The sequence below is a fragment of the Pieris brassicae genome, chromosome 4, assembly GCF_905147105.1.
Source record: "Pieris brassicae chromosome 4, ilPieBrab1.1, whole genome shotgun sequence".
Taxonomy (NCBI): domain Eukaryota; kingdom Metazoa; phylum Arthropoda; class Insecta; order Lepidoptera; family Pieridae; genus Pieris; species Pieris brassicae.
Genome location: NC_059668.1, coordinates 2247158 through 2260452, shown reverse-complemented (window position 1 = coordinate 2260452; position 13295 = coordinate 2247158). Strand labels below are relative to the sequence as shown.

Below are 13295 nucleotides of genomic sequence, written 5' to 3'. Positions count from 1 at the left end.
TATAGTCTATATCGAGGTAACGTTTATGAGTTGACCTAAGTTTGGTTGTTTGTATTTTTTTGTAATTCTTATTAAACTAGCACCCTATAGGAGCAGTGTTGTTCTAGTAGCTCTAGCGTGAGACTCTCATCTGAGGTCGTAGGTTCGATCCCCGGAGGTGAACCAATAGACTTTCTGTCTATGCGCGAATCTAACACTCTTTGTACAGCGAAATAATTCGTGAGGAAACCTATAAATATTCAAGTATTATGATTATTTCTTTTTAGCTAAATATTTGTTACTAAGTTAATTCAACTATTTGAATCTGATTTAAAACGGAATCAAAGGTGTCATATGTATGATAGAATGAGGCTCATACAAAAATATTACATAATATTACCAACAAGTTCAGTGGCCTAAAAGAGCGCTTTTCTTCTGGCGCATGTCCAAATCATTTTAACCTTACCCTTTCCGTGTCCCGAGTTTTTAAATACAAGTTTCCACTTAGCGAACTTGCGATTAGATTGTTCAGGAAATGGCTATTATAATTTATTCTTAGACATTTCCTCGCTCATAAGTATCGCAATACAACTGGAAATGCTGCCAGCGTTAAAAGTACACTGCCACAGGGACCAAACTTTTAAAGTTTGTTTTAATTTCCTGTTTTTTAATATTATTATTATTACTATGTAGGTTAAGAAAATTGTTAATACGGATTTGTGTTTTAGAATTATAAATATAATTTATATAAATACTACAAATATTATTAATAACACTGCCAAGACATTTTGTCTACGATTTATTAATTGACTTGTTTTGTCCTTAATACAATTTATCTTATAAAATTAGTTTCAGTCTGAGTAGAGTAAAATAATTAATTAAAATATAATAAAAAATAATGTTTTCGGCACTTTGGGCTAGGCGGCTTTTATATGTTGACCGTAACTAAGGTTACGGTTGACCGTAACACACGCAATAGTTTCTACTGAAACTCAAAATCATTTTTTAATTTGACCTCATTCCAAAACTTTACAAAAAAGATTCGAAATAAATTTAAACCTAAAACAAGGCCAAAGTACTCAAATATCGGTTGCTAGAAAGTTGGTTTTTTACCCATTCGCAATACAACTTGTTAACAATATTTAAATGACGGTAAAATGCCTGTTTAGTCCTACCTTAACAAAGTATTTATTATAAGTAATTAATTTTTTTTTGTATTAAATCTTGATAAAAATTACGTGTAAAATTACTTAAAAGTATATTGGAGTAATATTATCTACATATTTTAACTGTAGTTTATGAAAGAGAAGGCCATGTTACTCACATTTGTATAATATCTGGAACATAGTCTGAGGAAAACAAAAGAATGTGTGAAACACTATAAAGAAAATCTATAGAAAACTGTCGGTTACTTGATATTTTTCAGAAGGCATTTGCTTAAGTAGATACATTTTTAAGAAGATTGTACCAAAACTATTGTTTTGAACCGGAAGGACTATTTCGGAAGTTTAAGCAAATAAAATCCCTGTTTAGGAAAGGGGAGATTTGACACTCCTATGCAGCCTAGTTTCTGGTAGACACGTATGCGTATCCTTTGTATTGAAAAAAAAAACATTGTTTTATGTACACTGTGCATCATGGGATAACAACGTCTATGATGAGAGAACGTTGATATAGACTTGGTCGATTATTAAACAATTTAACGTTAACCATATGAATTTGTCGCGCTTCTGACAATACATTACTACAAACAAAATTCGGTTATTTTGTAAAATAAATGTTTGAAAAAAAAAAGTATTTTTAATGTGAACATTAATTGTTTAGATTATTTACGACTGGCATGTCTGAAAGCTTTCAGCAGTAAACCCGCCCATAACATTCTTTGTATTCTATTATTTTTACCTATTTTACGATGTCAAAAAGTGTTTATTATTATTTCTATTTACACAATGTACGGATAACTTTTAAACTTAATTACAACGTTAAACTTCGCGCTAGATAAAACTTAATTAAGTTATCGAAGTGAATTTATTTGGTACGTAGTTGGTAATTGCCAGTATTGTTTCAGCCAATAAACTACGTTTTCTGCTTGACGATTAAAATTACAGCCGTATTTGCAGTGGTATTATTTCTGAATTTCAGAGGAAATTGGTATATTATTGCGGTGAATCTTCTCATACTGTCTCCAACAATAACTGAATAGTATAACAGTAAAATGTATGTAACGCCCCCTAACTGGCCTTAAATCTTCTACATAATTCATTATTCATTAACATGAAAACGTCTTATTAATACCGACTTCCTTACAATGTATAGAATGAAATGAAATATATATCCAATAGTGTTAGTGGGGATTTGGCCGCACGACGCCCAATCGTATGCTAATAAAATAATGTTATATGTTTATTAATACGCATTCAGATATGAGTGGGCTCAGCTCACACGATAATGTCAAAGATGAAGTGGAGTAGGGTCCCATGCCCACTTCTGGGGCAGTCGAGCGTGTAATTTGATCAGGGAAATAATATGCTCCTACGAACTGAACTGAAAAATAAAACAACTTAATTCATGACAAAAATAAAGAAAAGATCTCGGTTATATAAAATTTTGTCAATTTATTTCTAGCAATGTAGCAGGGTGTTTTTACAAACACGATACATATGTGATGTTAAGCATCCCTTAACTTTGTGTCTGGCGCCTAGCGCGTTTAACCAAACAATTAAACAAACATCTTCCGTTTTATAAAATTAGTATAGCAAATGGAACAAATTACATAGCTATCATATTTTACCTGCAACTGAGTTTCATCATCGTACATCGCGGCAGAATATGAAATTCTATTAGTTTTTGACTCACACGACTTCTTTGTGGAACCAGCTGCCCACATATATATTAAACAAAATACAAGACTAAAAATTTAAGTTCTAGATGTATATAAATGAATGATGTCGTAAGATGTTAACGAAGCGTCGCCATATCAAGTGATGTCAATATTATTGAAATATAATTAAAGACAAAATATGTTTTTGTTAAAAATATTACACTCGTGATATTGTAGTCATATTATACTTATTTGTTAATTAGTTTTACTTTATTGTACGACTTGTTGAAATAAATTTTGAAGACAACATGTCCATTAGGGTGGGTCAAAAATTTTCTTTTAAGTAATCGATTTTTAATAGGGAAAACATGAAGTTAGGTATCGTTATAAACCCCTAAAAATATTATTGAATTATTTTAAGTAGAACTTACACCTTAAGTTACACTGGCATATTGGCAATGTTTCGATGGTATTTTAAGTCATTTCTAATAAAGAACTATGCCGTTTTTCTGAAGGGCTGAAGATACATATATACTCCAATCGTACATCTGCAATCTAATTCCAAACTTCAGTACCGTTACCTAAACTACAGTGTGATATCATACATAAATGTCGCCTGAATATTCTAAGAACCCAATAACAATTTAATTACTTCATAAGATAAAACAATCATTGAGGGTTTTCTTATCAATATATTATTTTCCTTATATAAGGAAAACAAATTTCTGTTAAATCGGGAAAAATAGATCATAACAAGATATTAATTATGTTGGATATCCGGTATATGAAACCAATTAGGGCAAGATTCAAAGTATCACATACGTCATCATTAGTGGTTTCTCCACTCATAAATCAAAAAACAAAGCCATATAAAAATGAAATCAAGCTGTGATTTTGACAAGATCAGGTCACGATCGTCATTAGGTTTTTGTAACTTCTTTTTTAACTTTAATTTAAAAAAGTAAAAACTCTTCTTGTCTATATTGCCAGCCACTTATTATTTGGCTGTTAAAGAATTTATTATAAATTAATACATCCCAGAATTCACTTCACGCGTATTCATTTACACAATTATAAGTATATAGACTACGTTAGACAGTTAAATATCACTTAATTAACTAAAATCAACCATAGAACGTCATTTATAGGTGCCTCTTTTCTGCAAAAGAGTCTCTTTGTATTGTATAGTATTTATTAATTTTGTTAAAAATACTGCATACACATAATGAAACAAGCGCAATTTGCTCTCTCTAAATGAATTACCTACAGCTGTACGGTTTCAGCTTAGACGAATGAACGCTCCACTCCATTAAGGAATTAGGACTTAGCCCGATACTAGACTGATAGAGAGAGTTAGAGCTTGGACAATTTTAATGCTTTTAAAAGGGTTAAAAGATTTTAAATCAAGCCTATATGAATAAAATTATTTAAAACAAGTCACGTTTTTACTTCCTAAATAAATGAAATCGTTTTAAATGTTTAGCGTGTTTTATCTTGGAGGATAAAATAACTATTGATAACAATTCAACTTAATATCTCCAAGAAGATATAATAGTGAATAATAACCAACCATAATAAATTTACACATAACTAATTCATTCGTGTATAGGATTATTTCATAACAAAACGTGCAAGACGCCGTAAGACATCGTACTACTATGTATTAAGGGTTATATGTCATATGTGGCAGCTATCATATAATATGACAAAAGATTTTCTAGAATAAAATCCCGTATTTAGTTAGGGGCGGGCAAACCCCACAATAGAGACTGTAATAATAATAGAAAATATATTTGGTTTAACAATAAATTATTTATTGGAAAAAACTCAACTGAGAATAATTCGGGGCCTGGGGGTTTCCTTTGTCGAGGCATCTAAACCTGGCTTTCAAGGTATCGGTTAGAGTTGGCGACAAACATTAAGCATTCTTATGTTCCAATGTCCATGATAAATATTTTAATGATTAAGCCATATGCCTCGCGAACTTTGTCACTCATTCGCGAACACTGTTGCATATTAATATATTAAGTCTGCCTTGTTGACGAAATTTTATGATACACATTTCCATAATGGGTTCTTATGTTGGATAGTCGTCTTATCGCCTAGTTCCTATCAAATATTCTACGTGGTCAAGTGCTTCAATTTCTGAACTTCTGTCTGTATTATAAAAGCTAAAAGTTTTTCTGTGCATGTATATAGGTAAAAACAATCAGGGGCGTTTGTTACTTGAGCAGGTAACATGTAGTAAAGATGAATAAAATAGTATCTGTCTGTTAACGTTGTAGTTATAGTACACTCGAATATATACGTACACAAACAAAAATATCGGTTTCGTTTCAAATACGACACGAAAATTATACCTTTGATTTTCATGAACAGTCCTTGCTGTGAACGTTTTCGTGGAATCTTTCATATTTTCTATCATTTTATATGTTTTCTATATGTCACTGGTAGATAGTTTCAGTGAAGCCAGACCTGATTTTTTCGTTTAACGAATAAGAATCGCAATACAGCGTGGACTAGAAACAGAAAACAGTTTTAGTCTTAAATTTTTAATTATCACTATTATTACTATTAAGGTTAAATTATACTCTATATTTGTGATTTATTAAATATAAACTATATATATTTACTTAAATATAAATCGGTGCAAATTTTTCCCAAGAATATCATATTTTAATACGTCTTGCTGACTTTTGTTGTGTCTTTAAATACAACTATCACTAAGCAAAGCTTACGTTTATGGCATAATAGTGTAACTAAAAATCACGAATATAATGGCGCACTTTATTACATTATATTAAATAAATAATAATAAATTAATATATTTTACGATGCAAATTTTACACTTTAACAAAAAAAAATATTTTGACACTCCCGGGGTAACCCCATACTGTGGTGTTCACAATTAAAATCATATTCACGACGGACGAGTGTGCCCCAGGTATTACAAACCTAGTCGATTTTTTTATAAAAACAGCAGTTACTTATTGCATTTTCTAGGACATCAATATGGCTGGGTTTTTTGTATACTTTATTTAAGTAATAAACTTTATAAAAGTACTTTATTTAAGGCGTTTGAAAGGTCTTATATTTAATTTAACTTTCACTGAAGAGTACTAAATGTTTCAGGATGCGGTATCCCTGGGTGGGGGTGTAATCGGTGCTCTGCACATCCCGGAAAAGTGGTTCCCGGGGACAGTGGATCGCTGCCTCAACTCACACAATATTATGCACGTGCTAGTCGTGTTAGCTGTCTACTCCATGCATCAGGTATGGAAATCAATTGTCCGTCAAGAAATATGTATATGAAATAATTGTTATGTAAGGTGATTTTGGCGGATATTAATTTTAATAAAATATCTCTTCCGCGGGAAACTTAGTGTTTGGTTTGTTTATTTATCAATATTAACTACTACAAAAATGTATGTGTCAGCGGAACAAAAATTGTTTTTCTGTCCACTGTAGACTTACAATAATAATAATAATAATCTATATAAAATTGCCATGTCACGGGTTTGTAATTAAACTCCTCCAAAATGGCTCAATTCAAATGAAATTTTGTGTGCATACCGGTTAGGTCAGCGACTTGGACAAAATCAAACTTTCATGCCACTAATTTTTTTGATTTTTTTTGCATTGCATATTTTATGGTGCAGCATACAAAAATACATACACCCTTAATTTTCACCCCTCTACGATCAACACCTATTTTTTATTATAGTAGATAGTTATTTTTATCGTTTGCCGGGTCAGCTAGTAATATTATAAAAAAGTATTTTACCAATTGACTTGATTTTAAACGAAGACAGTAAGTAAATCGCTAAATTTATTCACCTCACTGCAAACAAGATAATGCTATATTTAAAACTGTTATCAATAATTTACTTTTGTTACGTTACACACGTACATCCCTCGTTTGTTTAACCGATGTTTTGACTAATTGAAGAAAATAGTGATAAGTGGAATTTCCGATATTAGGTTTTATATGGGTTGATGACATTAATTACCCAAAAATAACTAAAAATCCTTTAAAATATCTTTTTAAATTTCGCGCCTTTTAAATGTCACTGTCACTCGTAATTCAGTTTGTTTTGTCTGTGGTTTGTTCGTATTGTTAATTATTGTCTTCTAAGTTGTCTAAAATGTATATTTATCAAGATGTCTTTCATAGTCCAGAATTTTTAATAGCATTTAGAAAATATTTTAATAAGGATAAGTGTATAATAAAGTCTTTCATTGCTCTATACGTCTTCTAGAAGTCATAGCTGAATTAGCGTTACATCAAAGTTGTAAGTTTAAAATTACTAAACTTATACTTACATTTCAATAGATACATGTCGTAAATATCATTCACTTTAGTATGAAATTAAAAAAAAAAACGTGTGTGTTCCTACTTATGTACACTCGTTAGAAGTTATACTTAATTGGCGTAATAAGGTAAAGAATGTTTTTAAACATTTTATATTCCGTTTGTAGAATAAACGACACTAACAGTAGAAAAAAGGTATTTAAAACATTGAAAAATATTATTATAACGTATTATCTAGTTAAATAAAGATGTTTTGAAAGAAATGGACATTTTTTGTTTTAAAATGTTGACTATGCTAACTTCAGGGTGTCGGTTTTTTGTGACGGTGTGCGCGCGTATTCTAAAAATTTACTCTCATAATTTTTCCCTAACGCGCTAAAAGACTTTAAAAACGTATAAGTATTTTTTTATTGTATAAATGTTCTTAATATAAAGGAAGTTGGTGTGGTGGAAACACAAACTGTACACAGTTTTTCTATCCACCAGGACGTCGAATATATTTACTGGTTGATTCAAATGAAACAATATTATTAATAGCGAAGTCACCAGACATCCGTTTCATATATAAATAAGTAAAGTCCCTCATCCCATGAGAGGCTCTCAGGCTTTAGTTTCAGCTTAACTACGTCAGTGATCGTCACTCAAACCTGTTTTGTTACGTTCGTTACTTTCAAAATATCTTAAACGTTCTTAAAACATTTTAACTTACCTGAACAAGCAAGACCAATAACGCGCTCTAAGCGATCGCTAACAAGAAGCATTATTACTTTGAATTGAAACTTAGACGTCTTTAATTGGAATGCAAGGCGGATGTTAAAATTAAGATAGTTAATTAACACTCAGTTATATGTCGATGTTAATTAAAGTATATGTGTTTGGCATAAGCAATATTTTTTCTTATATTGCCGGTTAAAGACTTAAACAAACAACTTCCCAAATATATTATATGTATAATGAATATTTAATTTCAGATACTTTATTTAAACACACTTATATATTTATATTATCTAATTATTGCTAAAGTAGCTGTATGCTCTTTTTTGGCAAAACTCTCTTCCAAATCTCACCATGTCTCACCATATCACCTTAATCTGGTATATCGTCTACATTGTCTTCGTTTATTGTACCTTTAGCACCAGTTTAATACTTTACTACTCACGACATTAAATTTATACCAATGTTTCAGGTAACAACAAAAGACTTGGCATGGATGTCCCGCGTGGACTGCCGGACTCCACTGCGCCATCTCTGACACCAGCCACCACACCTTCCATCTGACTTCCTCTCACCCTAAACCCTGAAAGACAATTCCCAAGTGTGAATAAAATGTGATGTCCGTGCATTTATTTAGGTTTAGGGATTCAGTCAATTCCGCAAGAGAAATTGCAATTATGCTTCTCTTATACGAGACAAACGAACATTCGTACACAAGGAGATTGCCCATGTGCAGCTGAAAATAGCTACAAAATCGTATGATAATTTTATTTAAAATATTCAATCAAAAGTAGGAATTGCAAAGCCCAAAATATTATACATTTCATAAATTTAATTATTATCCTGCTATAGCTTATAAACAAAGGTCAACTATTTTATTTATTTTAAATAATTCCATGCAAATGGGCATTCTCCTTCTTTAAGCGATAAATTAATTGTAATGGTGAATTGCCGATTAGAACCAGTTATAAAGTTTAAAGGCGGGTTCGAGGCTGTCAAACATTTGCACACGTACGAAAGTTATGCTAGCATATCTTTCTCCACCTCTCATTATAGAAGCCGAAAGCTAGTTATTTATGCTTATAGATTAAGAAATAAAAGCAATATCGTTCAATTGGGTTATTTAAAATTTAAGAATAGTTCAATTTTAAAAATAATAATAAGTTTTAGATGACAATATAACGGCCTAGAGATAGTATCGTTTTAAAGCCTTTCTGATGATTTTGGTGATTATGAAAGTAAAAATAGCATTATCGGGGCATAATATCTCTTGTGATTAGTAAAACAATTTAAGAGATTCGAGACCTGCCTTTTCTCAATACAAAGTTACACCATTGTAAATTAGTACTTTAATATATTTTTCGTCCCGAAGTCTTCTCCAATACATAGCTATGATATGATCTCCTATCTCCAAGATCCCTTTAAGGGGATGCCGCCTGAAGGTGTCTTCTAAAATGCTCAAAATTTGTCGGAAACTACATATACTAATAGAACTAATCGAATCACTGTATTGTTTATTGTTGTTTAATAATATCACAACCTATTAACACAGCAATACATTAATACAATATTAGTAAAATGGGCAGTTATGTAGGTACTAGTAGATAACTATCTTAATATAAAATTTGTCTTTCTTAAAATTTAGCCAATTAACTAGAAATGAAACGACCAATTGGTGTGTTTTGTATTTAAGAAATCGCTTGGAAATTGTTTGGCCACTTGTATAGGTAAGGTCGGGTTAATATAATACACAATATTTCGTATCAAATTCAAATATTTATTGAACAATATTCAAACAATTGCTTTAGACAATTTGTAAAACTAAATTGAGGAAGTAAGTATGTCTTATGACCGATACGAATGTATATATAACTCATACTTCTACTGTAAAAACGTAGCCTTATTCAAAGGAAATTGTTTAATTATATTTTAACTAAGTATTCATTAATCTCTTTCTGTTAGATAGTATTTCGATGCTAAGAGACAGAACAGCACCTTAGTTAAAACCGCGCGATTAAACTGCTCCAGTGTTTATTAATAATTGTAAAACTAACAATTCTGAGTTAGTTAAATGTAATTTGTAACTAACACAACGTGTCAAGATAATTTTAAAATTAATATTTTTTTAATTTTTGAGAACGGCAAAGTATTGATGCCTTTAAGACATGTGGTGGTGCTGGAGGCGAACGTTAAGAATACCGTGAACTCCGTAGCGCACCAATCTTGAACTAAATACTAGACTCGCCCAAGTGCCATATGCAAACAACGAATCATACCATATTTCCATACATTGCGCAGAGGCGATGGGAACACGGAGAAACTGATCGTGGTTGGTAACGCAGATGGCAAAATATCACATGGTTGTTGACTTGCCATATAGACCGATCAAGTGAAAGACTGATCGTCCTCAAACATGTACCCTGTTATAAGAGACAGAAAGTCCAGATGCTTCTACTTAAACATGAGGTTCCGGAAACTTGGACATAAAAGAGATATTTATAGATTTGCCACAGTTAAATTACCAGCTTATTAGAATATTGTGCAATTTTTCTCGTACAAGAGAGTTATTTACATGCAATTATAAATAGGTTAACCATTAAATACATCCTGTCCGGAATTTTCCAATAATTAAAAGAAACATGAGAATTATGGAAAAACGTTTATTATCACGAAATAGTGATAAAGGTGTTTTTCCCATATGTACCTACATCATGGTTGTACTCTGTGTAAATTATATTATTTAACATATACATATATTAATAATATCTGTACAAAAATTTAACTAAAATATAAAGGCGTTAGGTAGATAATATTAAATGTTAATAGTAACTGAAGTTTAACATAATTTATTACGAGTAATTCTTAGTATTAAACAAAATCGTTTCCCTATTTGTCTCGCTAACCTATCGTGTGTAATATTATTTCTTGATATATAAAATTATCAATCAACCATTACACATTTAAAACACGATTTTGAGTGCGGTTCTGTCAATTCGTTTAAATTCGCATTTACAGAGCAGTGCTGGTAATGAAAATACACTATAATATACGGTATTTGTTATAAACTAAAAACATTAAACCTTCGTTGACATTTCTACATCAATATAATTAAACTTGGTGACAGTTGTCGGCTTAACTGACTTATAAAAACAAAAGATGTTATCAATTCAACGTGTTTTTATAGTAAATATTTAGTATATGCGTAAACTAAAGGCAAAACATAATACCTATCAAACACAAATGCTTAACGGTCGTTATATTAATCCGACTTTACCATTTCTTAGTAACGTAGATTAAACTAAGCATAGATAGATAGCCAAAAGCAATAATAGAAATAAATGAAAATCGTAGTAAATTAGTTATAAAACACTGTTAAAATTCGCAACCGAAATGGTTTATGAGAACCAACTGTTTTACAGTTAAGCGCTTTACATTGTAAAAACAATCTGTAGCGTTGCGTACTTTAACTCGAAATTAGTTCCCCCAAAGTTTTTTTTGCATATGATTGTAAAACCCCACCATTTCGTAGAAATAATATAATATATTTAGTATATCGACACGTAATTTGGCATGGTTTGGCACGAGGGAAACTTTGCACATCTGATTATACTAACATAATACCTAAAAATATTCCATGCATCAAACGATACCAACTTACCAAACAGTTTTTTTGTTGGACATGCTTTATAGATACCATCATATGGTGAGTGGCAGCCCTACCAACAGGAATTTTCGTCTTACATTAAAAGGGCCTTCGTTGATATTTACGTGTAAACCGTATAATAATATCGGGAAAATTGTTTTTGTATTAGAATCTCAAAAGTTTGTTAATCTTAAAAATTCCGTAAGGTAATGTTACATACATCATTTAGTGATTATATAAAATCTGTAAAAGGGTAATTTAAAATTGCACATAAAATTCCTTCCACCATTAAATTTATTTCAGATCTAATATTTTTGATTATATATTCAAAGTATCATTTAATTTATTTACATTGTACATAAAGCTCGTCGCTTTCGACATTGATGTTCTATAACAGATGAATTGTATTTTTTTTCTTCAGAACAATTACAATATTCTAATAGTATGAGCCACAGCTTTAGGTTATAAAAGTTGTTTTATTATGGCAGAAAGCTTTGGTACAGCTTTCGGTCATATCAATCTCCGACTACTTCATTATTTTTTCGTCCGTTGTCGTCCGTAAAACGTTATGTAGCTCTTCGGAGTCAACTGAAATGGTTCAATGTATCAATCTTGAGAATGAAGTTACACTAATATTAATTTTCAATTTAAACCTTTATAAAGTAAAAATTAAAATGTCACAGGAAACAATTTATATGTGGCTATAACCTAAATGCAGGTTTTTGGAACTAGCAGAAACGTCTAATCACGTCACGTACACCATGGCCTGATCAAGTAGGAATGTCCATGACGTCCTATGTGTGTACTTCCGCCTGATGAAATATGTCAAAGTATTATAGCATGAAAATCCATTTTCCCTCGCAATGATTTTCAATTTGTCGTCGAGGAAAAAATAGCATTTGATCAAATGAAATCCGTGTCTAAAATGCCGCCTGAAACGTGAAACGGATATGATTCCAGATGAAACAATTATTGATTCGAATTGATACGATAGGAATGTAGCCTTACGGACATTTGCAGTACTCCTTAAGATAATATTTTTTAATGTGATGCATATTCTCTAACACGGTTGTTTTTATGTGTGTGTTGAGATCACATCTCACATAATCTCAATAATTACATGTCTGTTAAGTCGAGTACTCTTAACACTTTATATTATGATTATTAGTGTATTTTTGAGTTAGTGAGTTTAATCCTCCCTCAAAGGCTGGCAACGCACCTACTAAAACTAGGTGTCCATGGGCTGTGATGACGTTTTTTGGGCGTCCCGTATACTCCTTTGCTCTTCTCTTCTAATAAAAGGACAATTAACTTAATTTTCAATCCTCGAAAAATGCAGCAATAACATCTTATTTATTTATTCATTTAGGAAACAAAACAGATACATCTCTAAAAGTATTAAAAAAACATAGAATTAACACATTGCATATATAGTTTTTTGCACATAAAGTTTCACTGATAAAATCTTTTAATCAATGTACGGAATATTATATGTTACTAATATATATCGTCTTTGGAAGCCAATGAAAAAGATGTCACGCGACACCATTCATTCCGCTGATGAAACTTAAAATATGTGAGGTGAGTCAATGGTGAGACGTGCAAAAATGTATGCGGAAAATGATACAAATCTAACTTCCTCAAAATTGTGCGTCCATACATTTTTGAATAAGAAGACCATTAAAGCAGCGTGACTTGATGCTTTTAAGGAGGTAAAAGTCCAAAGGTACATTTGATTTATCTGTGAGTTGTGAAATGTGCGATAAAATGAACGTTATTTCGAATGTTGTAGGGCATATATTAGATTGTCACAGTATTAATTCGTT

At 31.2% G+C, this 13295-nt stretch overlaps 1 protein-coding gene across 1 annotated transcript in view; it reads left to right on the top strand.

Annotated features, from left to right (window-relative positions):
• LOC123709084 (progestin and adipoQ receptor family member 4) overlaps positions 1-11975 on the top strand; it is a 43667-nt gene extending 31692 nt beyond the window's left edge. The window contains exons 5-6 of the mRNA XM_045660194.1: positions 5933-6073; positions 8299-11975. Coding sequence (XP_045516150.1) covers positions 5933-6073; positions 8299-8364 — 207 coding nt within the window. The 3' untranslated portion in view covers positions 8365-11975. The remainder of the gene's footprint in view (positions 1-5932; positions 6074-8298) is intronic.
• The last annotated feature ends 1320 nt before the right edge of the window (positions 11976-13295 follow it).